At 35.8% G+C, this 24,697-nt stretch overlaps 1 protein-coding gene across 3 annotated transcripts in view; it reads left to right on the top strand.

Moving 5' to 3' along the window:
* TASP1 (taspase 1) overlaps window positions 1–24,697 on the top strand; it is an 88,942-nt gene that overhangs the window by 47,828 nt on the left and 16,417 nt on the right. For 2 of the 3 annotated variants that reach the window (XM_026845874.1, XM_026845873.1), the window contains exons 11-12: window positions 11,813–11,923; window positions 21,657–21,767. In XM_026845874.1, coding sequence (XP_026701675.1) covers window positions 11,813–11,923; window positions 21,657–21,767 — 222 coding nt within the window. Of the gene's footprint in view, window positions 1–11,812; window positions 11,924–14,613; window positions 14,994–21,656; window positions 21,768–24,697 lie in introns of those variants that run through there. The other variant, XM_026845875.1, reaches the window with a different exon arrangement.

The following is a 24,697-nucleotide window of genomic DNA, read 5'->3' as shown; positions in this document are numbered from 1 at the left end:
GAGGAGAAGGCATCACCATAAAAGTACTTGATTAAAAGTACTTCCAAATTCATGTAGCTTTCTTTCAATAGTCATACGTTATTTGAAGACATGCTTTTCCATCTAGATCTTCTGTTGGCCCTGTGGATGCTGGCAGGTTTCCTGCTTTTGTGTCTTCAGGGAGGATTTGGTATTAGTTCTTATGCCTTTAGCAAGTTGTTTCTCAAGTATTTTTGGCCATTTTTATCATGATTTTATACTGAATGTGCCAAAGGTGGTGGTTCTGAACTTGTTTGGGCATGACTTCAACTTTTTGAATGGTATTTTCTTACCTCTAACAGTCTCTTGGCCTTCTTGTTTAGCCACACTGTCTTTGGTTTTATTTTTTTTGGCTTTTCAAAAGTTACTTCATGATTTATAAAATACAGGATATTGTAAAACTCATATTTCATGGCTATAGTTTAACAGGGGGTGGGAGAACTGAAATCAAAAGATGAAGATTTTCTAAAGACAGGATGGGGAAGACGTTGGCGCTTAGGAATGACTGAATATAAAGAGCCTTAAATTCAAAGTTTATTCTCTAACTCTCAGTCTAAAATTCAGTTTCTGTGTAAACAAGTAAAATATTTCTGGTTTTTTTGGAGGTGTTTCAATGTGTGAACTCTGAATTATATTAAAATTAATTTTTTTTTAAAAATACAGTTGTGGGACTTTATTGGCAACTGAAAGATAAACATTACAGGAATTCGCGAAGTATCTCAAAACCAGTATTGAAATTCAAGAAATTCAGGGAATGTTGCAGTTGCAGACATAGCTAAGGTACCTGGGCAACCTTAACTGTGACATCTAACAACAAAATGCAAGTGCCATTCCATGCAAGAATAATGATAGAGAGCGAGCAAAAGCTTGTTAAATGAGATGAACATTACCAGTGGTCTTTATTTAGTATAAATGTAAGTAACAGCTAAACTGGTTTTTGGATCAACATAGTAGAAGCAAATCTTTGTTTTTTAAAAGCTTGTACATGCATATGCACACATTTGGACATGCACACAGACACAAACAAAACGGCCTCCTCTTTAAGGACCCCTACAGCCTCCCAAAAGAAAGAGGCCAAAACCACACACGTAAGTCCACTTGGAACTCTTTACTTGAATGTTTTTTGTTGGTATATGAATGTAAACACGGGAAGATGGGTATTATTTGGAGGGAAAACATTTGCCAAAAAAAAAAACCCAACCGCAGAAGAAACAATAGTCTGTTTTTTGGCTGCTTTAAGAAAACATTTCCTATTTTTTCCTGAACATAATAGGAATCAAAGACTTTGTGTATATTCTTTTCATTCAAAATAATATCAAATGTGACACTGAATCTCCTCCACAGTTGGAATAGCCATGATGATTGTGAATATTCATCTGCTAACCATGCCAAAAGTAATACCACTGGAGTAAGAGGCAGGCAGTGTTTTCCCTGGGAGATAAGTTGAAAAGTAATAATTATCTTTGAATATACAGAACCTTAAACATTAAAGATAAAGACAAATATAAAATCTACAGTAACAATTAATGCAGGAGGTTTTGAAAATGCAACTGTAAGTGGCATGTTTGAGTGGAAATGTCGAGACTGAGAATAATGTGTTGCATTTATTTTTACATCTTTACAACAGAAAGTAGTAGAAAGCATAGTTAGCCATCATGCATTGGGTGGTGTGCTTTGTGTATGTCTATCAGCCATTGAAGCCAGCAAACCTTTTAATATTGTGTTTCTGAAGATAGAAAAAAGGTCCTGTATTATTTACAAAATGCAGAAATTCTGTAACACAAAGCCACTAAGTCTCCAGCTTTTACTAGAATCCATTTGAGGAGAATATTTTATACAAGAAAGGTACTGTGATGTGCTGCTCTAGGGAGAATTTAAATGGGACCTCATTATGGTTTTGTAATCCTTAAAAAAAAAAAAAGAATTCGCCATGTTAACAAATATAACTGGGCTTCAGGACTGAGCCCAAAGTTGTGTTTTGTTAAGAAAGTAGCAGGGATATCAGATTTATGGACCCACCCTGAGGTGTAGTTGAGGATTCAGTCTCAGAAAAGTCTTTCAGTGATGTCTTGCTCTTCTCCTATGCCCAGAGTCTATTCCTGACTGACTGAAAATCAGATGCAGATAACGGCAATGTTTTAGGATTACAGGAACAGACTGTATGTATTCTGTGTAAATAAGCACAATATGCCTGACTACCTTAACAATTTCTTGTGCTGGTGAATTCACCAAGATCCTAAATGACTGGCTACTAAGGTCTTTGGTCAAAAGCAGTGACCTCTGTTCTTACAAAGGCATTTTAGGGATTGCATCAAAATACTTTTAAAGCTGTGTTATATATACATACGAATATACGATACCTCATTCCATGAAGTGAAAAATAGCATGTTTGTATTGTAAGGAATCACAGAATTGTTTAGCTTGGAAGGAACCTGTGGACATCATCTAGTCCAGCTCCCTGCTCAAGGAGGGTTCTCTTGTTTTCTAAATCCTTATCAATAAGGAAATAAGTGCATTCAGTCTTCCTCCCCCTGCCTTTTCCTGCTTAGACTTTTACTTTTTGTTCAAATCTGTTCTTCTTTCCAGTCTGTTGTGTGCCTCATGAATGCTTTTGCTGACAAAATGGAACAGGTAATGTGGAATAGGAAATGACACCTATGGAGAGATGGGTTGTGCTTGTTGAGCTATGCCCTCAGCCAGCATTTTGGTCTCTCCTAACAGAAGCCACTGAACTGTAGATTCTGACTTGAAAACTTGAAAACCCAAGGACCACGGTGATGTGCAAATCTATAAAGTAAATATTTTTCAAGGAAGCTTTAATGCAAGTAAATTGGCTTGTGATGTAGGACTTCAGCTTTATGATCCCCATCTGTTGACAATAGTAGTGGCTGCACTGGAATCCAGTGACGGCGGATGCCTGGGCAGGTGCCGTCTGTCTGTCTGGCCTGTGTCCTCCTGAGTCCATGCTCCAAAGGTCCAGGGGAATTTCACATCAAATCTTATATCCTGTATAGATCATTTGAGCTACGCTTTGTGAGATGGGTACTATGATACAGTTAATCTCTTTGTAGAAATATATATTATCACTCAAAATCAGTTTGGTCCTGTAAGATCTGGGGAATAATAGGTAATTTCATGCATCACAGATGAAGCAGCTGCATATGGAGGAGAGTTATATCATTGTTACAGTGAACCAGAGAGTAGAGGAAGAAAGAGGTCTATCTCTGGACAGATCAGTATTTACCTCTGAAGTGAATGCTTCTGTCAAGGGTTCAGCCTTTTGGTCCAGATGCTGTTTGGAGGCTTCAGTCCTGTAGCATGTGGTGTCTGAACTAACCCACTACCACCACAAGGCTGTGTGAAGAGAGAGGAAGCAACAGCCAGAGATGATTTGTGGCAATGGTAGCATTAAGAAGCAGTCAATTAAACCCAGTACCGCAGTGTTCAAAGCTGATGGGTTTGTCCACAAAATAATCAGAATGATTGTTTGAATTGCCTTTGGAAGGGTTGTTTTGAAGCGGAACTGGATGGATGCAACAATTAAAGCGTGCTTACTGCCTCTTGACATTTTAATTGAACTTACAATATATTATTACATTAAGTGTGAAGTTGCACGGGCTTTTTAGAAGTGGTAGTCTGCTGCAGAAGGCCTGCTGCTCACAGAGCAGCGTGCTCATAACCAGGGGCAGCAGCCAGCCATGCAGCACCATCTTCTCTGAACACTGTTAGTCCTGTTCCAGTTTGCTGTGCCTTGACCAGATGGCTTGAAATAGGTGCAAGGATGTAAAGTGAAATGGAGATGGCGGAACTCTTTTTTTTTTTTTTTTATTTTAGGTCTTAAATGAGTTTTTCTACAGTCGGAAGAAAACAGTTGTATACATTTAGTTAGCTGCACATAAGCTGCTCTTTTATTTCCTGTAAGTTTTATATGACAAAGTGGTGTAGCTTGGAAAGCTGTAGAAGTTTAACAAAGAGACCAGTACAACAAAGCTTCTGATGAAGGCCTAGGCAAAAAAGAGTTTGCATTTTCCTCTTCAGTTTAACTGAAATTAATCCTTCAAAATATATTAAACGTAGAGAAGAATGTAAAGTGCACATCCTCTTCAATGGAACTACAGTTTTTCTTCATTCTAACCTCTCTTGGAGGTATATTCGTAATACTTGTTCATAAATCTTGAAACAAATAGCTTTTTTAAATAGTTAGCTACCAGGCATTTCCCGTTATTTAAAAGTGAAGGATTCACACATTTGGCATATTTTAACTCTTTCGCCTTTTTCTTTTCCCTTATCTGTAAAACTATAGAAAAGCCAGATGAGTTGTTCTTCAGAGTGATTTTAGTTTATTTTGCCCATGTTAAAAACTTTAAGATACAAAAAGTGTTCTCCCACCTTTCCTTAGAGAAGATACTTTAGACAGAGTTTCTCTGGATGTTGAATTTGTCTCTTGTTATCTTTGAAATCTACCCAAATTTACTGAAGTTACAACCATTTGGAAAGTTTCTATTTGCATATTCTTAGTAGGTGTTTGTTACTTTGGAAGTTAAAACATCTAAGAATTTTCTGTCTGCAACAAGAACGTTCTCCATTGATCCCTCTAGAATCAATAATTTAGGAATTGGACAGGACTTTGTTTGCAGGTGTTCTTCCTGGCAGCAGGTCAGTAAGTTAAAAATTTCCCCTGCTAGTATGAAGGCGAGATGCAGCAGCTGATAGGAGTACAAAATGCTATAAGTTATGCAACTTTAATTTAGTAGTGTAGTGCATTATGCTAGACTGTAGCATTTTATGTCTTTTTGGAATTAGTCTTTGAATTTTTATTTTATTTGACTGTATAAGTATTTTACTGGTCAAATATCTGCTGTACTTTATTTTGTTTTTTAAAATCATTGACTTGCAAGATTTTAGTCACCTCTTTCTAGAAATACTGGTAATGACAACCACAGCTTACTAAAATACAGGTTTCACTGTGTTTCCATTAGGTGTAACTAGAAGTTATTCAGGAAATAAAGCAGAAATAGTTTAGCAGAAATATGTTTTTAACTTGTTAACTGACACTTCTAGGCACTACTGTGTAACTGAAAATAACGTGAAAGTTGAAACAACTTAACAGGACCAGGTTCAGACTCTGTTGTATGGCATGGATAATAAAATACAGACAACCTGTATCTTCTATCTTTAGCTTCTGACAAAGAAGAGTCATACTTTGGCAGTGGAGTAAACTAGATTAATTTTTCCATTCTCAAATGGTTGTGAGTAATGCAAGTTTCCATTTTGTACTCCTTTAAAACAAGTTCCAACACTTTGTGTTGAGGTACTGTATGTTTCAATAGCTAGACAGGCTCCGGCAGCTTGTCAAAGCTCCATAAGCTCTCTGCTTATGGCTTGCAGAAAGAAAGCTAGATTTTCATTTCTCCTTCCATTCAACAGGAGTCTCTTTCATGTCTGAAAATTGAAAACGCGTGTTTTTCAGTGTGGTGCATGGATGTGTGTGTGCCCTCTGGCACACCTGTTTCTAATTTCCTGACTTGAAAGCATCTCCCATCAAAAGAAGCAGAAAAACAATTTCTTTCTGACACGCTGCTTGGAGGCCCTTGCTTTGCAGAAGGCCTTCCTTTCGTTTGCCATCTTGGTTCCATTGGTAGAACATTATAAGATGCAGAGCACGCGTTGTATGGGATGTTCAGCTTACATTGTGCTGGGTTCTTCCCCCTCTTGTTGCGGTTTTTTCAAGCATTAAAAATCTACTTGAGAAGTTGCTATGTTGAGGAAAAAACAGTAATTTAATCCTTAGTTTCTTGCATAAAGCTCAAATTAAGGACCAAAGTTAAGGTTTGTATAACCTATGAGTAGTAGTTCCTGTTTGGTACAGAAGGTTAGGTTAAAGTTTAAACATTATAGCTCAGATTTCTTACCTTTTATTTAAAATAGTACGCAGTGTAAAATAGAATCCAACATGATAGCTGAAAATTACAGGTGTTAATAGTCTTAAAGAAATTAAACAAACCCACAAAAAAACCCCACTGACTTGGTTGTGAAAATTGTTCCTAGGCTGACTAGCAGATTGCTATGGAATAGAGTTACTGACTGTTAAAAGATCACTTAGGAAGGAAAAATACAAAATTTTAAGCTTAAACAACAGCCTTGTCTATTTTCTCAGTTCAGCAACTGACACTTTCACAAACAGCATCTGGATTGTCTCCATAGCTACCGTGCCACAGTATGTACCTATCTGGTGGTATGCCATTGAATTACATTGGCTTAATTTACTGACAAGCTAAATGGAACAAAACATTCAAAAAGTCTTAGAGCTTAAAAAACATCATATGCGTACAGCTAAACAGTGCTTGAAATGCAAAGACTGGCCCTGGCTCTACAGCATAACAGCTAGTACTTCATATGCTCTTAAAACTTGACTTTGCTAGCTTTGTTCATTCCTAATGTGATCAGGTATACGCAGAAGACACTAAAAACTGGAATCATGTTATGCACTTCTATATAACTTTATGGACTATAACAAAAAAGTCTTCAATCTTTAAATGGGTTGGTAAGGTGTGCAGTTCATATTTCTGCCTGCTAAGATATGCAACCCTGATACATTTCTTGTTTTGTGCATATATTGACATTTAGGTACCAAGGACTTGCTGTCTAGAGTATCTGCCCACTGATGGAATTATGAATGACAGTAGAAAAAATATTGTGATTTGTCAGCATAGTAGCAGGTCTCTGTCTCTCATTCCTCTGCAAAAAGACACATATCTCACGTGTTGTACAGCACTGTGCAACATCACAGATGCTGATGGTTTGCCTGACTCGACTCATTAATCAGCAATATCTGGTGTATGGAGTGCAGGAATGACCATCTTGCTGTGCTCGAAGCTCAAAAAAATGCCTTTTGGGGGCTTGGTGCTATTTTTGGCTGAAATAGTAACTTGGGAGGACTACTGATACATATATAACTGTTAAGTTATAATAGAATAGCAGAAGGAAAAAAAGACTGTGGAAAAAAAAAAAGAGATTGTAGATTGCCAGATTGTTCTTATGGGGATCTTGAGGGAATCTGTAAAGAGTGTCTGAATAGGAAAAGTGGTATTATTCTCAGAAATTGCATGTTTAAATATCCACAGAAGAGCAAAATCATATTTAACTGTTTATCAGCTTTGCACTTTAAAAGAAACACTGCATTAGAAGCTGTACTGTGGCACGCTCCAAGAAGATGTGTCTCTGAAAAATCAGTTCTGAAGCTTTCTGTGTGATTATTAGGAGTTTTCTCTATGTTCTCCAAGTGGTTTTCAGGCAAGGTTAGAAGCTTCTGGTTGAAGACAGGTTTTCTGCGGGTTTTTTTTTGGTGAATTTGGTTGTTTGGGGGGTTGGCGTTTTTTTGTTTGGTTTTGTTTTCTTTTTGTTTAGATTCTGGTTCTCACAAGTCTTCTGGTTCAAGTGCAAAATAAATGTGTTATGTCTGTCAAGCCTTATCCTTCTTTGCTTCCCTTGTCATAGAAGCCTGTTACTGGCATATACCTTGGGAGAGCCTTTAGGAACCTGGTTTCTTATTTTAACTATTTTTTCCTTAACCTAGGAGGCATCAAAATATTTTTCTTTGCATGTATGTATGTATCAAAATAGACTATACGTTTCCTGTATAGGCAACAAACTGTACATAACTCTGCAAACATGAACAGCAGTGTGTTCCAACAGGAGTATTTTTGTCAGCGGAGGGGTTATGAGTAGGCAACATGGTGTTTGCACAACATCATGGTGTTAAGAAAATAATTTGTTTGCTGTATGAAACAGTTATTTCAGTGAGAAGTACTAATTTAACCCAGTAAATTTTTCCAGATAGTCATCTCTATTTGAGTCACTCTTGTGTGAAGGCTTATGGAAGCTTTGGTCTGTCACTTCAAAGTGTTTCTGTCTGAGATATAATGAGCTTCAGGTTACCAAAGAAGTCATCATCTTAACTGGGAAAGGATAATAAAATTATTTAAACTCTGTTTACGGGAAAGTTAATAAAAGAAGTGCGTTTCAGACTTTAATGTAGAATTGCAAAATTCTTACTAGGAGTCCCTGTTGATTTTGTTTCAGTATTATTCAGTGACAAACTGCAAAGTATAATAACACATTGGGTTAAATGTAGTAAAATGTGAGATAGTTAAGCAAATGATCCAGATTAACATTCTCATCAGCTTATGTGCATGATTTGGAAAAACGTTAAAGTATTGTTGACTGTAGTTGCTGTCTTAAGTCATGTTAATAAAACTCTTTTGGAAGTTGGCTAATACTGGTGGTTAGATTACAAGTAAATGGAATGATAAATTTGAACCCACAACTTTATATTGTAAGTTATAAATTAGTTTTCAGTTACTGTAATTCTGTATTCATTTATTTTGTGTCTATCTTCGGTGTTTTCCCAGTTTGAGGCTGTAGACATATATAGATCTTCTAAACCTGTAAGACAGTTCACACTCTAGTATTTGATTCTAACTTGAGGTAATAGGAAGGGCAATTCTATTGGAATAATTAGTGTAATTCTTTTTCTCAGCCCTTATCTGGTCAAAGTATGTGAAACACTGCTTTGTTATTTTTCTTGTTCAGAACAGATGTTCCTACATCAAAAACTGCAGTAACAAATTTTTCTTTTCAAAATGGGGGGATTATTTTTCTTACTTATCTGTCCCTGCAGATTGCTGGCATGTGATGTGTTGAAAGATTTTTACGTACGCTGCCAGCAGCAGTCTGTAAGTTTGCTGCCTTACAGGTTGACATAAATATGACAAAAAGAAATGACTTTGTCTGTGGGGATGTAGAGATGTGTGATGTGTTAGTAGAATTGCAAGGCTGCTTTCCTTGTGGTTGATCCTGGATCACATCAGTGGGCTGCAGCTGTTCTTAACCCATATTAAGTTTTCTGTCTCTATCTTTTTTTTTTTTTTTTTTTTAGCAGACTTGATGTTTTGGGAACTCTTCAATAAAATCATTATCTTAAGGGAAAATAACATTATACATCATGCTAAAAAATGGCTATTGTCTTTCTGATGCCAATTTAGGAATTAAAAATGTTAAAGTAGTAACATCTGATTTTGTTACTAGATGCATAGGAGATGCATAAGCTCACTGATTTTTTGTGTCTCATTTGCTTGATTCACATGCTAAGTCCTATCCTTCTTACCTCACATAGGGTATAAATGTTATATTTCAAGGTGTTAACAGGTTCTTTTCAATAAAAAAGTCAACTTGCTAAGTTTTTGTTGGAGCATACACTTATTTAGTTTTATTCTTTGCAGCAAAGCTTCATGATTAAATTTTCTTACTTTATAAGAAAAAAGTGATAGCCATGTTGTGATCTATGGGTAAAATACATCTTGCAGTATTTGCATATTCTTTATACATTGTCTTGAATAAATATTAGTTAACTCTTAATTTTATTGTGGCCAAAAGCTTTTGAGCATGGAAGTAATGAGGCAATGAATGGACAGTTCCTCCTGTAAGCAGATGTACTGTGTGAGCCTCTTGAAGATAATGTCCCAACCAGGACTTTTCTCAATAACTCAATAACTCAAAAGCTTGACAGTCTCAGTGAAAACACTTTTTTCCTTGTGCTTCTCAAGACCTGTCTCACTTTGCTGTGTAATTGTTGTAGTCTTTCAGCTCTTTCATTTTTCTCTAAATTTATAACTGTTTTTTACCCAATCTGTTTGCTATGCAGAGAATTTCTTGTCCTTCTGTTGTGCCAATTATATTTAGATTCAATGCCAAAGCACCCCACTTCAAACAATTCAGTTTAACCAAACTGTTTTAATTGGGAGACACTGCCCATTAGAATGAGTACATAACTGAAGACTGTGTGATTTTGATGATTGAAGATACCAAGGTTTTAGGACATGTGTACACAGTTTTTCTGCAATTTGGTCCCTGGGCTTATTCTCCAACATCTAATGCATATATAGTGCTCCATAGGGGGGGTGTGTTGTTGTTTTTTTTTTAACTTTGGAAATGAGGGGTGAGGGCTCTTCTTTTTTTCCTGTTCTGTTAGCAGTTTTTGAAGAACAGTTTTTTTTAAACTCAATTTTATCTTTAAGGGGAAGGGTAAGTAAGCAGACAAGTAGGCAGAAAGAGATTCTTAGAGTAGGTTGCCATGTTAATTAGGGCTTAAAAGTGGTGGGAAGAGCAAGAAGCCAGTCAGTGAGTAGCTCCAAGACACAGCGCTAGACCTGCCCATGCGTGTTCGTGAGATGTGGTGCCCAAACCCGCCAGTGCTCCAGACTCAGTGTATTGGGAAGCACAGTGACAAGATGCTCAGCAGGCTGCACTGGAGCCAGTTTGGGTTGAGTTTATTTATTAGTTCTTTGTCTGTGCCAGATCTAGGTTGGCTTCAGCCAGCATTGCTCAGTTTTCTCTGTTCTGGCCTTGTTAGTCCTTCCAGTAACATGAGTCCGAAGCCAGCTTAGATCTGATGTTTTACCAGCTCTTGGCTTTGCCATGTGAAAGTACTGAGATTGTTTCCAGCCATGAATTGTCTCTGGAAGCTGCGTAAGTGTATGGATGTAGTTCTTCACCTGAGCTAATAAATCCAACTGGATTATAGCAGACTTTTTAATGGAGCCAGCATGGTGCTTACATCTTGTCATGGTTAATGAGAAACTTGCTAGAAATATATAGAGATAATTGGGAATTGACTATATTTGACTTCTCTCTATATATTCTGGTGTCTAATGCAGGTTTTGTCCCTGATATGCTCTGAAATTACAAGTCTGATCAAACTGTAATCACCTAAATTTAGATAATTTAAAATCATTGTCATATTGCAGCTGTAAATTAGTTGTGTTTTCCCTTTTTCCTTTTATTTTCCATTTCAGCTTGGTTAGACCTCTTCCAGCTGCTTCATCTGCTTCCCTGCCATTGAGGAGAAATATCAACAAATGGGAGCCATAGTAGTATAATGACTTTTGTGTAGATGCAGAGAATATCATCAGTATGTTTCCCTATCCAAGAAAATAATGATCCAATAAACATGCACTGTACCATTTGGTCGGAGCTGTATGTCCCAAAGCACAGTATAGGAATCGAAAAGGGCGTGGGAGAAAAACAGCAGGTGTGAAAGTGTTCCTACAGAGTAAGAGTAGCACTAATGACCTGTTTGTCTTCATCATCAACAGGTTTCAGGGGACAGTTACAGAAAGCACTGAGGCAATAAGTGATTGTTTGCTGGATTTTTTTTAGTTTTTTAAAGTCAGACCTTTAAAAATTACAGGAATTTTTATTAGGAGTGCAATGAGCCAGCCACCCTGTCAAAAAAGCACAGGTAAATTCACAATTTCTTCTGTTGACAAAAGGCCAAACCAGATGGACTAAATAGAAGATTAAATCATGCAAAGGAGTTATGGTGGCATTCAACAAGATCTTCTTGGTTTGAAGAGAGTTGCATCCAAGGATCGTTCCTGTGAGAATTATTTGTAAGAGGATTCTTTAAGAGAAAATTGCAGGATCTAGATAAAGATGACAAGTCAGAGACAGTCTTGCTGTTTCTTCTCACTATTTCTGTTTCTTCTTTCTGTGTTTAACCTTTTTTTGGTTTATGACTTCATACAGTAGAAATTTCAGGAAAGTTGTGAGAAAAACTGCTGACATTATTGAATTTTTGTGTGACTCAATAACACTCACTTTAAAAATAAAAAAAATATGGCAGAAACCTGCCATATGCTTTTTTTTTTTTTTTACTGTGTCTGTGATGATGTAAAATAATGACAGTTTTTTCATAGTGGTCTCTATATTCTGACTATTCTCAATGTTTCTTTAGGTTGTGGAGAGCACCTTGTCCGAACCATACTGGCCAGAGAATGTTCATGTGCTTTGCAAACGGAAGATGCCCATCAAGCTCTCCTAGAGACTATGCAAAACAAGTTTATTGGTAAGTATATGGTGCTAATTGCTTAAACATTGCTTAACATTGTTTAAAATGCAATTAACCCTATTAAACAAAATTAAGATACTTATTTTTGTGATTTCTGTTGAAACATTATGTTGCAGTTGGCTTCAAATTTAGTGTGTGTTAGATCTAAAAAAATGTTAAATCAAACCATAGAATATTATTTTAGGAAATATAAAGGAAAACCCTTGGAAATATCTCAATTGTTATGTGAGTCATAGAATACCTGAAGAGGTTTGAAGAATTTCCTGCCTGAATCACTGGCTGTGGTGTACAATTGCATGTTTTAGAATTGGTGGTTTAGGAGCGTTCATAAAAATTATTCATAATGTTAACCCTTTTAAATATAATAGACCTCAATACCACTGCATGTTCTCATTACATGTTTTGAACAGACAGATTCTGGTTTGCTATTTACATGGTGAAATTAATTTCTTGAAAAAGTGAAGTAGACTTCATTCAAGGCTATTGTAAATTAAAATCAATTTTTTAATTGATATGACTACATGAATACTTATACATGTTTAATTTCTCCTGAATATAGATCTTGTTTTCTTTCTTCGAGGCATAACCAAAAATATGGATGTAGAATTTTAGAATATCTATATTAGCTTGAATTTTTGAAGATAGAATATTTTCCAGTGAGGTTCTTGCATCTATGTTTACTTGCACTGTCTTTAGACCCCTTAAAATTTTTGAAGCATTAGAATCCACAGACAATTTTGACCTTTGGAATTTCTTGTGGACAGCATTAACGTTTCTTGTACACTGTGTTGCCAAAGTTCATTTTTATGGTGTTTTAATTAGAACTGAAGGAACCGTTGCTCTTGGTCTTGGCAAGCAATGTGTTCCAATTTCTTTATTTCCGTTTATAATGTTGACTCCGTATTAAACTCTGCTTCTGACAACGTTACATTTGACTGTTTGAGGGGAAGCCACCTTCATATGACAATCTATTACTGTATTGCAGTCATTTCTCAGTGCTGTAAGAATGCAGAACAAAGTAATCCTGGTATGTTCGCCAAAGAGACTATAATCCAAGCAGCATGAATGTAACTTTTTATATTTAATCACTTATTCCAGTGCACAGTGGCACAACACTGGGGATTTATTTACCCAAGAGAAGTCTTTAGGAAGGGTGCTTGTCATAACTTCACTGATTTGGAACACTGCTCTGAAGGTGTTGTATCGAAGTGGCCTAACTTCAGGAAAGTCAGATCTTCAGTCCATACTCTCAAAATTTATTGTGCTGCTTGTGGTAGGAGTACTAAAAGCAAGCATAAATTGTACATATTGTTATGCAGTTTCATGTTAGTGCATGCATGCACACAAAATGGAAAGCTACTGCCAAAGTAATTCTTAGAAACTGTCAGATAAAGGACCAAAAATTCAGTAACTTTTTAGTTGAGGTACCTTCTTTAAGTTGCTTTGAGTTTTCTGGGGTTTCTTTTGGGTAACTGTTAGCCAAAATGCAATTCTTCTCTTGCTTTTTAGTCCAAATGCATTTTGCCATCAGTTTGCATAACAGATGCTTTTATTTTAAATGTTAACTGGCTAGTATGTGATATATGCACTGTATTCTTTCTTGAAAATGTGAAAATGTTTGTACTGGACATAAGAACATACTGAATATTGCTAAAGTTTTTGTTATACCTGAAACTATTCATTGTAGAGAAAGAGGAGGTGCACAGACAGAGATACAGGCTAATGTGTGATGTCATATTGCCTTGGGAAAACAGACTAAAACCAGCAAAACATGGGAAAGTGAAAATTATGAGAGACAGTATCAAATTAATGCTTTTCATGATAGGAAGATTTGATAAAAATAGTGATTTAGATTTCCTTTTTAAAGTTTCACTTTTACTTAGGGATAGGTCTGTCTGGTATTTTCAGAAACTTATCACTGCAAATTTTTGTTGCCTGACAGCAGCAGGTATATGTATTGTCTTCTCAGTTGTACTTTGGGGCAATTCTGATGTGGGGAAAAGAAAAAGATACAGCCACCTTTTTTTTGTTGTTGTAGTTGAAGTACTTGGATTCTGTGTTTTGATTAGAAAGCATAAAATCTAGTTTACCCTCAGCTGTCATATGAATGAAGACTGGCTGAGGAAAACCTCAAAATCCAGATACATCTTGCTCTTTACATTTGACATAGTACTAAATCTGTAGCCAGTAGTGTAATTTTGGGGGAATATTGGCAACTCTGAAAATTGAATGCAAAGTTATGTCTTGCTAATATAGTGCAACAGTTGAAAACTTATTGTTATGCTTAAAACAATAGGCTTGTACTAAATAGATTTTTTCCTGTGAATTTTTATAGATGATGTGCTAGTTGACATCTCAGGATATATGGTATGATGCAAGATTTCTTACCATTGTGAAACAATAGGATTAAACGGGCTAATAGCTGACTTGCTGATATCATGGATTCTTTCCTTACTGGCCTTTCTTGAAGCCTTATTTTGTGGTCTTGTCAAACTTTCACCAGAATTACAGTGGCCCAAGGCCAAGGGAAAAAAAAAAAAAAAAAAAAAAAAAAAAAAAAAAAAAAGGAGCTTTAACAAAGCAGAGATAGAATGTTTTGTCAGAAGTCAAAATGTGCGTTACTTGTACTGGAGGGGTGAACAGCTGATTTTGGCAGTTGCCATCAGATTGGTGCTTCCTGTTTACAGAGCTCTCCGAGTCTCCACAGAGCCCTGGGAATCCTTCCAGCTAGGGAAAGCCTGGCTTAAACAGTGAGTGCTGTTTAAACAGCAGGTGATGAACAAACTAATGGCAGATGTGCTTCTCTCATCCCTTCTCAGATCCAGCCTACTATGGATAACGCACAATTGATGGTTGATTTGGAGGCGAGAGAAATTAAATTTAGATTTTTCTAACTCAAAGGGCTTGATATCTGTAGTTGAAGAGCACCGAAGACTTGGTACACAGTTGAAGAATGGTGTTCTGTAAACACAAATACCTTCCAAACAGAAGAACAGAGGATTTTGTTACTCATCATTCCTTTCAAATGTGGCCAAGTTTGTGGAATGTAGACTTAGAGTAAATGTTTGTGTCATCTCACTGGCGGGAAATCTGGGCTGTTAACAATGGCAGCATTACGAATTGTACTTTAAAGCTTCTTATAAAGTATTAGAAAATAATGAGCTGAAAGACATAGAATCTGATATTTGTTCTTCCCTTACTGGAAATCTGTTTGTCTTTTCTTGTATTTTTAAGCTGTGCTTCAGTTCACAAATTAGCAATGTCTGCAGAAAGGTAATAGCAGAAGGATAATGCTGATGCTTTCTCCTGTAGAAATTTTGTGTCAAGTGCTTCTCTGGGGAGCAGGAGTTTGGACAGTTAGGAATCATAGAATATGAATTTCCTGATTATGAGTTATGCTTCTTGGAGGGGAAAAAGCTTCATACTTAAGCAGTTACAGGACTGCCAGTGACTGTCATTGCACATTGTTCTTGTTACTTTATATTTTGGTGCTGCATCATTCTAAGCTTTGTAGTATCCTTTGTGATTTTGTAACGGAGGAAGAATGCTATGGAAGCATTATTATGTCTTCTCTATGACACAGAGGAAAAGATTTGAGAAGTGAATGATCCTCAAATTTCATATAACCTATTTTATCCACTGCAAGTTTATGATTTCCCAAGTTTGTATTTGATGGTAGGCTGAACTGAATAGGCCTCTTCATTATCTATACAATAAAACCAGCTGAAAAAGTAACACAACGGGGTGGTGTTACACGAAGATTTGTCTAAGTCCTGCCTGTGCTTCTTCTTGTCAAAGGCATTGGTATTTTGTTGGATCATGGTACCCTCAGTCATTTGTTTTGTTAAATCTGACCTGTAAAGTTTGAAAGTACAGGTGCTTTTCTTTGCAGCTTCTTTAAAAATTCTAAACAGATGTTTTAACTTACTTATTGTGAAATAAGATCTCTGATTTCAGACAGCTTGCGCTTAAACATTTAACAAATAATGGTGCATAAAATTAAAAGCAGGCTTGATTTAGTGCTTTTATGTTCCTCTAATGTTTATTAAATTGTTAGCTTGAAGTTCAGTGGGATACACAGCAGAAGCAGAGTAGCAAACAGCTTCACTTTAAACACATTCTGTACACAAGCTGACAAAGTCCAGTGGCACAAGTAGTCTATAGATTATTGACCTGAAAAAGTCGGAATTTCACTCACATTGCAGCACAAGAAGATTTAGAATTGTTTAGCTGTACTCGCTTAAAACAGGGGGATGCTAAAATGCTTAACTGGTCACACCACGCCACAGTCAGTGTTTAGAGCAAAGTTCTGAAGAGTTTGAAAGCTAATGTAAGCAATGAAGCTGGTAATGGTTTCTCTACTATGGAAGAGTATGGATGTAAAACATCTGATGAACAGCTGGTTAGTCCTTCAGCTGAGTAAGTGTTAAATAAAACACTTCTTTTAAAGTTTAGTATTGAATCCATGCTAGAATGCATCTGTCCAGTAGCTACAAATGGGGGGAAAAAAGCGTGGGATGAGAAATGAACATCTCCTGTCAATCACGTGCTCTGGAGGAAGCAATCTTCATCATGGGAGCAGTTTAATTTGACAGAAGAAAAAAGATTCTTTACTTGTAGCTGTAGTTCTTCTGAAGCAAGGCTTAATGTTAAGGCCTTTATTTGCTGTAATGCTTGTGAAATCTTTATGCTCTATCCCTGGTCTGAGGCTGAACCTGGGTCTTGGTGATCGGTTATAGTTACTCTTGCTGAACTTGATGGGATCAACAAATGTGGAGTTGCAGTGAAGACTTGCTTGCTTATTTTTAAGAGACCGTTACTGCAGATTAATAACATACAAAACATATAAATAAAAACTTGACTCTGCTTTCTAAATCTCAGATAGCTCAACAGAGTCGCTGAGCTTAGGAGGAGGGAAATGTGTTTTGTAAAATGTAATTTTGTGACTGGGGGAGGTGAGGATTTAAACCAAAACTATTGAAAGATGTTTTTTGTTTGTTTTTTCCTACCCCTTCTCTCTGGTGTGGCCAGTCAGTGCTAACATTATTAGTTAATGCTGTAGTTGAAGTTTTGCTTTGGATTTTTCATGCCAAATTATTCAGTGGTATGCCAGTATAACTGGGAAGGAACAATGAGTTTCATGAGACTTAAAACGGTATTAAAAGCCCCAGGTTTTTGTAGTTTCATCACTAGCAAGCTATTAGATCAAAGATTTGTCTAACAATTTGATTTTACTGCAGTAGAAAAAAATATTTTTGGCTAGTAGGCATATTTTAATTTATTTTACCTACATTTTTAATTGTACAGCAAGATCTGTCATTCTTAAGAGTACAGAGGTGCAAAAATGGTCTAGGAGTGTGGGAGCCAGATTACTTTTTCCTTCTTATGAGAAACCATTATGACCTTAATATATGGCAGTATTTCAGTTGCACCTTTTCTGTTCCTGTTTAAATACTAATTAAATATAATGTATATGAAAAAATACCATTACCTATATTCTTTTTTACAGAAGTTTGCACTATTATTTCTTTTTCTCAGTGGCTTAGCTGTAACAAAATAATTTTTAAGAACTAAATTAATGAAATATGTTTCCAACCTTTGAATTCAGTGTTTTGAGAAGACTCAAATTAATTCATGTGTACAGTACATGGATCCTGTTTAGAAGTAAAGTATAATACTGCTTTTGTACCATTGTTTTTACAGATTTATTGATGGATGCATAGTGTTCAGCTGTCTAGAATCTTGCTTAACATAGATTTATTCATCTGCACTCTATGTTAAAATACACTCTTTAGCCTAATTGTATTTCTCTGTAATAAGTCTGCATATCCAGAAATATCTTTGTTTAAAAAAAATACTAAAATATTTGAATCCCTCTTTTAACTTTTTTTAAAAAAAAATTGCTTTAATTGGAAAATAAAATACATTCTCTGTTTTAAAGAATGTGCTGTTTTGTTTGTATTTAATTTGGCTTAGAGTCTGATTTTTAAGAGAGGAGAAACAGTCTGTCTGAATTTACTGTAATGTAGAATACTGTAACGTATTACTGTAGGCAACTGTTTTTAACTGCCACTTTTTAGAGGTTGATTCCTCACAACTTAGCCAGTGCAGTGAGTTGGAGGCACATGCTATATTGTTACTGATTTTTGCACTGACATGGTTTAGCTTGAAATTGCTGGTGAAAGCAAGTGGAAGGGATGAGGGTGTAGTCACACAATTTGCTTTCGATGACTCTGTGGATGGCAGCCTTCAGCAGAAGTGGGGCAATGGCCTGTGGAAGTGGTATGGGTGAGAAGATTGTGAACCATTGCAGGCGTTTTGCAAGTGATTGTATGTTTGTGTCTTTGTTTGCTGCTTGTGTTTGGAGGTGAGAAGGAGGGATATGGTCTTGTTTAAGACTTTTTCTAGAATAATATTCATTCTGCAGCTGAGTGAGAGATTAAAAATTGGCTCTGTGTTTTTTAAAAAATCTTCAGTAGCTCAGATGACAATAATAGACTTCGGTTCAATCTTTATTACTACAGTTCTAGAACCATGCGGGCTGCAACAAGAAAGCCAACACAGTCCAGTCATCTTCATCGTTGCGTTGTAGTATATTGGTCAAGGTGCTACAAATGAGGGTAGCCTCTAGGTTCTGGGTTTTGATGTGCACCACTGGGCAAATAATGCAAGTAATAGATAATGTGTCCTGTCTTCTTTGTTTTGTTTGCATAATGCAAACTTTTAAGACATTTCCTGGTTTAATATTCCATTCAAATTACCCACTACAGGTCACTCTAAGCCATTTTACTCATCTCTGTATCACCCCAGTGCTACCATTATGGTCAGTTCTTACAAAGTTAGTGCAGTAAGACCTGGTCTCATGTGGCATAACTAACATTTGTCCTTACTCCAAGGGCCCAACTTGTGTTATTCTTAAAGAAGTCAGCTTCTTGCTCATCTGGTGTATTTTATGAGTGCTGAAGTTAAAACTGTATTTCATCATGTTTTTATCATGCTTTTTTCAGGCACAAGGCTATTAAATTAATCCTCCTCTTGAGTTTTCTGGTTGAAATAACAAGAGAATGGTAATGTACTTCAGCAAAGGCTGAATTAATACAGTCAGCTTTTGAGTGTTTAGCATGGACTTCAAAGCCTCTGAATTTTGTGGACTGGTATTAAAGCTTCCATGGTGCATAAGCATTGAAGGAAGTAACTTGGTTCAGAAAACAATTGTGTACATATTTAGGGCAATACAATGGACAGCGTGTTTGAAATCAATAAATAAATGCTATTTATGCTGAGAGAACTGGGGTTCTCATAAGCATAGTTGTGCGTGTCTAGGTAGAGCAAGTCTTTGGATGAAACTGTAAGATGAAGATTTGTCTTATGTGATTGAAGCTCAAGTTTTAAATTTTTTAACCCCTTTTTAAAAAAAAGTCTCACAAAACATGCACTTTGCGTGATTACTTTTCTCATCCTGTACTCCACTGAAGAAAATTAACATTTTATTCTTGCAAAGTAATCCCTGTAAAAATGAAAGAATTCTGATGAAAATGTAGCGTTACATGTTTTGCTGCAGACTCTTTACATGAAAAGAAATACACTGCCAAGTCTTCTCTTAAAAGTTTAAAAAGAGAGAGTCTAGCATGTGCACGTTATTCAGATTATTGAAAATTTGAGTAGTGATGATGGCACATAGTTGACAAAACTATTAGGAAAGATGAAGAAATATGTGATTGGTTAGTTTACAGACTCTTCTTTCATCTGTTCTTTTCTGAGTGTGTGAGAAAGAAAAACACTAAAAAAAAAAGTGATAACCCAGTGTAAACATTTCTAGAAGGAGACTTTATTGGCATCTATAATCTGTAGTTGCTGTCTGGTTTTATGCACATTCATACAGCCTTAATGTTTTAGTATGGCCTCAAACATGCTGTCTGCTTTAAATAGTGTTTGCTGGCTATGTGCTGCTGAAATAGAATATTTCTAACCATTCTAATTAAAGGGATTATTAGTATTTTTCACTTGAACCTTGAAAGATTAGGAGAAGCATTGCTTATTAAAAAACAAAATGAAACTTTTTCTGATTGTTTGCCATGAATTTTCACCACAGCATGGCTTATACCCTGAATAATTTATGAAATTAGGTCTGCAGGACCAAGTTCAGGCTAAGACGTTGTCTTTGAAGTACCCAAGTTTCTGAAGTAAAGATTAAAGGATGCATGTCCTCTATGAAGAAAGCCACTTTTTTTTCCTCATTCATTTGCTTGCAGATATCATACCACTTGGTTAATGCAGTGAAAGTATAAGAGATATACTTAGCATCTTGGAAAGCATAGACAGAAAGATTTTGATTTGAGTGGTAAAACTCTTCACAAGCCTTACATTTCTATTTTAACCAAACATATTTTCCTGTTTTGTTATGTATTATGTTATGATTGGCTGGATTCTTGGTTCACAGGGATTTGGTTGCAATGAATGAGTAATACAGTAGGTGTAATTGGTACCTACTAATAGTTCTTGTACAAAACAAGTGGTGCTTTAAAGATAATATCTGTCTACATTAGATCAAATAAGATATTAGTATTTATTAATTTACTATTTTCTTGTAATATGGGCTTCTGTTGTAATGACCACCTTGTATCACTTTTGAACACAGCTTCTTTTAAGTCAAGAGAAAATCTGGTAAAGCTTTTAGTTTTCCTTATAGTAAAGCTTGAAGTTGGTTCACATTGGGGGTGTTTTATGTTGTTATTTGCATTAAAGGAGTAATTTTAATCGTACATAGCTGTGGGCAAGTTGAAGGAGGCTGATGAGTAGATCTGCTCTAAAGTTCTTGTGGCCAGCAAATCCTTCTACAGTGTCTGTACACTAGACATAGTATACTAATTTATTTAAATGAAAATCATTGAAAAGAAACATATGAAATGCTTGTTGCAATTGTATGTTCAACTTTAAATCACAGTGAATTGCAAATGTGTGACTAGGGTCTCTTTGGGCTTAAATGCAAGAACTTGGTTAATCTTGTGGCTCAAGATATTTTAAAATCATATGTAAATCATACCATTGTTTCCACATTTAAAACTGTAGGAAACTCATTTCAAATTACAAACCAGAAAAAGAATACTTAAACTTGATTCAGCTCGCTTTAAAACTTTTCCAGCTTCTGATAGAAGATGTTTTATATCATATGTCTTAAATTAACAACAGAAAAGCCACTGTAAAAATTAGGATGTGTTTTGGCCTTTCTGCTAAGACAATCTATATCAGTTTGATGATGTCTATGTACAAAGTGCTTTAAATTGGGAACAATGAATAAACTGTAAAAGTGACCCAGATTTGCTTGATTCTTTTCATATGTGGCCATCTTTATATTAATTATAGCACAGAAAGAACTAAATATTGAGACACGGGGGTTTTTTCAACTTGACACTCCATTATTCATTATTATATCTTCCTTGATCCACGAACAAATGGTTTTGCACTCATAAATGTAATTTCCAATATGTTTTTTACCCATGTAGCTCTTTTTCCTTCTTTGATTACTGGTAGATTAGGTTACTATTTAGGAAGTTACTCATTAGAAACACTAGAAAAAATAAAATTGATGCTTTTGTGAAAGCACTGTTGACCTGACAGTCTTGTCAACCCTTAGTGACAAGATTAAAGAGGGAGGGCAGGAAAGTCAAATAAAAAAATACCCAAGAAACTATTCCTATTGCAAATAATTCTCCCCAATGATTTTACCCAGGTTCACCTTTTCTAGCCAATGAAGATGGTGTACTCGGAGGTGTGATAGTTCTTCGGTCTTGCAGGTGTTCAGCAGAGCCTGAATCATCACAGGAAAAGCCAACTTTACTAGGTAAGACATTCTTACTCATTTTTACTTGAGCTAGGTGCTAACTCAAAGTGAAAGATGAAATAAAAACTGTCTGTGCATGTTTGCCATCATTCAGAGGCCACAGACAAAAAGAATTGAAATTGTTTGAGATTATACTAATATTTCACTTTCTAGAGTTTTATTAGCTTCCTTTGTTCTCTAAAACTGGAAAAGAGCATTCTTTCTGACTCATTATTTCTAAACAGAATTGATTCAGAGGGTTGCGTGGGATCCTTCTAAAACCATGGCATAGAAATAACTGTTGCTTGTGGTGAGGCAGGGTATGTTCCTCATAGAAGAAAAAAAAGCATTTTTAGTTGGGGGTAATGCATATGACTGTTTACTGCTTCTCAGTGGTTTATATGCTAAAAATGCTATCTAAAAAGTTCTTTGTTCCTCCTTTTACAGGACAAAATGTGGAAATTGAGAGGATACACTTAAAATTTGGAAAAGAAGTTGGTTTATGGTTAGAAATTTTTTGTTATGCCCAGGAAAATCTGTTCAGATAAGTCACAGTTACTATTTGCATGTGCAGACAATCGGAGAACTGTCCTCCTGCAGAAAACTGTACTTCTCCATCAGTAGCTGACTGGTTAAAAAGCCTCTGAGCTTTACAGCTCTTCAGCCCTGTTTATGTCCTAGAAACAAGATCCTCATCTGTCTCGCTGCTTTACAGCGTAACAAGTGTATTGTAGTGAACTGTCATGTGGTTTGTCACAGAGAAAGAGCTAGGAAACTGAAGGCTGTAGACTACAAGCAGAGGTGGGTGGAAATACAAGCCAGAGGCAGTAAAGCCCATGTTTCTCTTTGAAGGCAGGGATTTGGACTGGGGGCAAACGAATTACTTCAGTATGACACTTGTACCATCTCCTTTCCTGTGGTCCTCCTCAGATGTGGGCATATCTGTCCAGTCATGTTATGTATTGGATCACATGGGCCTGTCTACTATTTATTTATGTTATGCTACCAGAATTGAATTATTTTGTATAATCCTCTGCTTTAGTGTTCCCCCAAGTATTTAATGAATCGCTGTCAGGAGCATTACAGATTTGAAGTAGCTCTCTTACATTTTCAGATCTGACATGACAGATTTGATCCCCTAACCTTGTGTATTAAGGCAGGTCAGAGCATCTCACCTGCTAATTCTTGAATTGCATCACTTATTTTTAATCTATAGTCTATGTGCTAAAGATGGCCAGGCAGATAAATTCTGAATGATGGGTTAACCCACACAAAATCCAGTATTTACTGCTGTCTGCTCAGTGACTTCCAGGATGTTAGGGTCAAGTTATTACAGTTGTACGGGGTGGGGGTTATGTTATCTTTCAGTTTTGTTCTCATATTACATCTTGCTAGTTTGCATTAAAAGAATCTTTAAATATCACATACTAGTGTTTGTTCGTCCACTCAAGTCTGATAGTATTCTTCCTCCAGTCATTCATTCTAATAGGTAATTTTGCTCAGTACAGTTAACATTCATGTTTCTCTACCCAACACTTGAAGTTTATGTGTGGTTTATGTTTTTTGTCAACATCTCATCCTAAGAGTTTAATGTATTTCATTTTGCTATTACAAAGAACAAGAGATTTGAGAGGTGAATCCTTACAATTCTGATGATGGTTCTGGGATTATCCTGATGGATAACAAAGGAATTTTTGAAGGCTTGTTATATTTTTTGGAGTTATTACTTGAAGAGCCTGTTTTCTTGAAGAAGTAAACTATCAAATAGACTTTGACAATCATCTTACTCTTGTCTAACTATTTGAAAGCTAAGACTGTCTAATCCTGACCCCTGGTTCAGGGCATGGGTTGCTAAATGTACAGAGAATGGTACAAGTTTGATTTACAGTTTTCAGATTTAAGAATGGAATAATTGTGAAAAGCATCCTACAACAGAATTTCTATCCCTAAAAAAAGAGTTAAGAAAATGAAAATACAGGTTTGATTAAATGAGAACAAATAAGATCAACTTAACCTTCAATTTCTTATGTTTGGAAGTGAGGGAATTATTTCTATTCATTTCATGTTTGTCATTCATGTAAGAAAACATGTTCCTATTAAGGAAGATCTGTTATTTTTTCCTCAAAAATTAATAAAGAAAATCCCCATATATCATGCATCATAAGTAAAGAGTATTTATCCATTGATTTTTGGCTTTCTTTCCACTGAAATTAGATTGATGTAGTATAGCTTATTCTAAAGATATTTTTTTCTGTACCACAGAAATTTCCTGCCTTATAGTGTATGCTGAGTTAATGTATAGTTAAACATATGTACTATTTGTGTTGTTTGGACTGAAGATAAGTTGTGTAATACTGAAAACCTCAGTGTATGGAATAATGAAATCTCATGTCTTTGTTGCAGGGGTGATCTTTATTATTATTTTTTAAACTATTGAAACAAATTTAAAGAAAGTGATTTATTAAATGGTTGAAAATATGTGAAATGTCTTCAGATAAGTATGTAGGATTTTAATTGTAATTCTACTACTTGTAATAGCTAGAAATAACAGTGTTTCATGCTAGTACATGCTACTTTTGGTGGACAATGTAGAACAGAAAAACTATTAAAAAAATCAAAAGAATATGCCTAGAGTTATCAAAGGCAGAGAAATAATATTTTGAGGATACTTGGCCTCAACTATTGTCTAACTTCTCAAAACTGAAAGATAAGATTAAATTTTCCTCCAAGAAATAACCGCTTTCACTGATAGTTGGACTTTTTTGGGTGTTAGGGAGTGGTTAGCCTTGAGTGCAGTTACATTGCACTCAATATGTTTCACTTAGTGAAAGCTTTTGACTAAAGTTTGGTGATGTCAGTCAAGAATCTATTATGGGGGGAGCAAATGAAGTTAATTTCTCTTTTGTGATGATATCTGTCAGAATCTTCAAGTCTTCCTGGGATTGTCTAAA

This window comes from Athene cunicularia (assembly GCF_003259725.1).
Source record: "Athene cunicularia isolate RWA chromosome 3 unlocalized genomic scaffold, athCun1 chr3_part1, whole genome shotgun sequence".
In the NCBI taxonomy this organism is placed as follows: Eukaryota; Metazoa; Chordata; class Aves; order Strigiformes; family Strigidae; genus Athene; species Athene cunicularia.
Note: the sequence above shows the minus strand (reverse complement) of the source record. Positions and strands in the feature narration are given on the sequence as shown.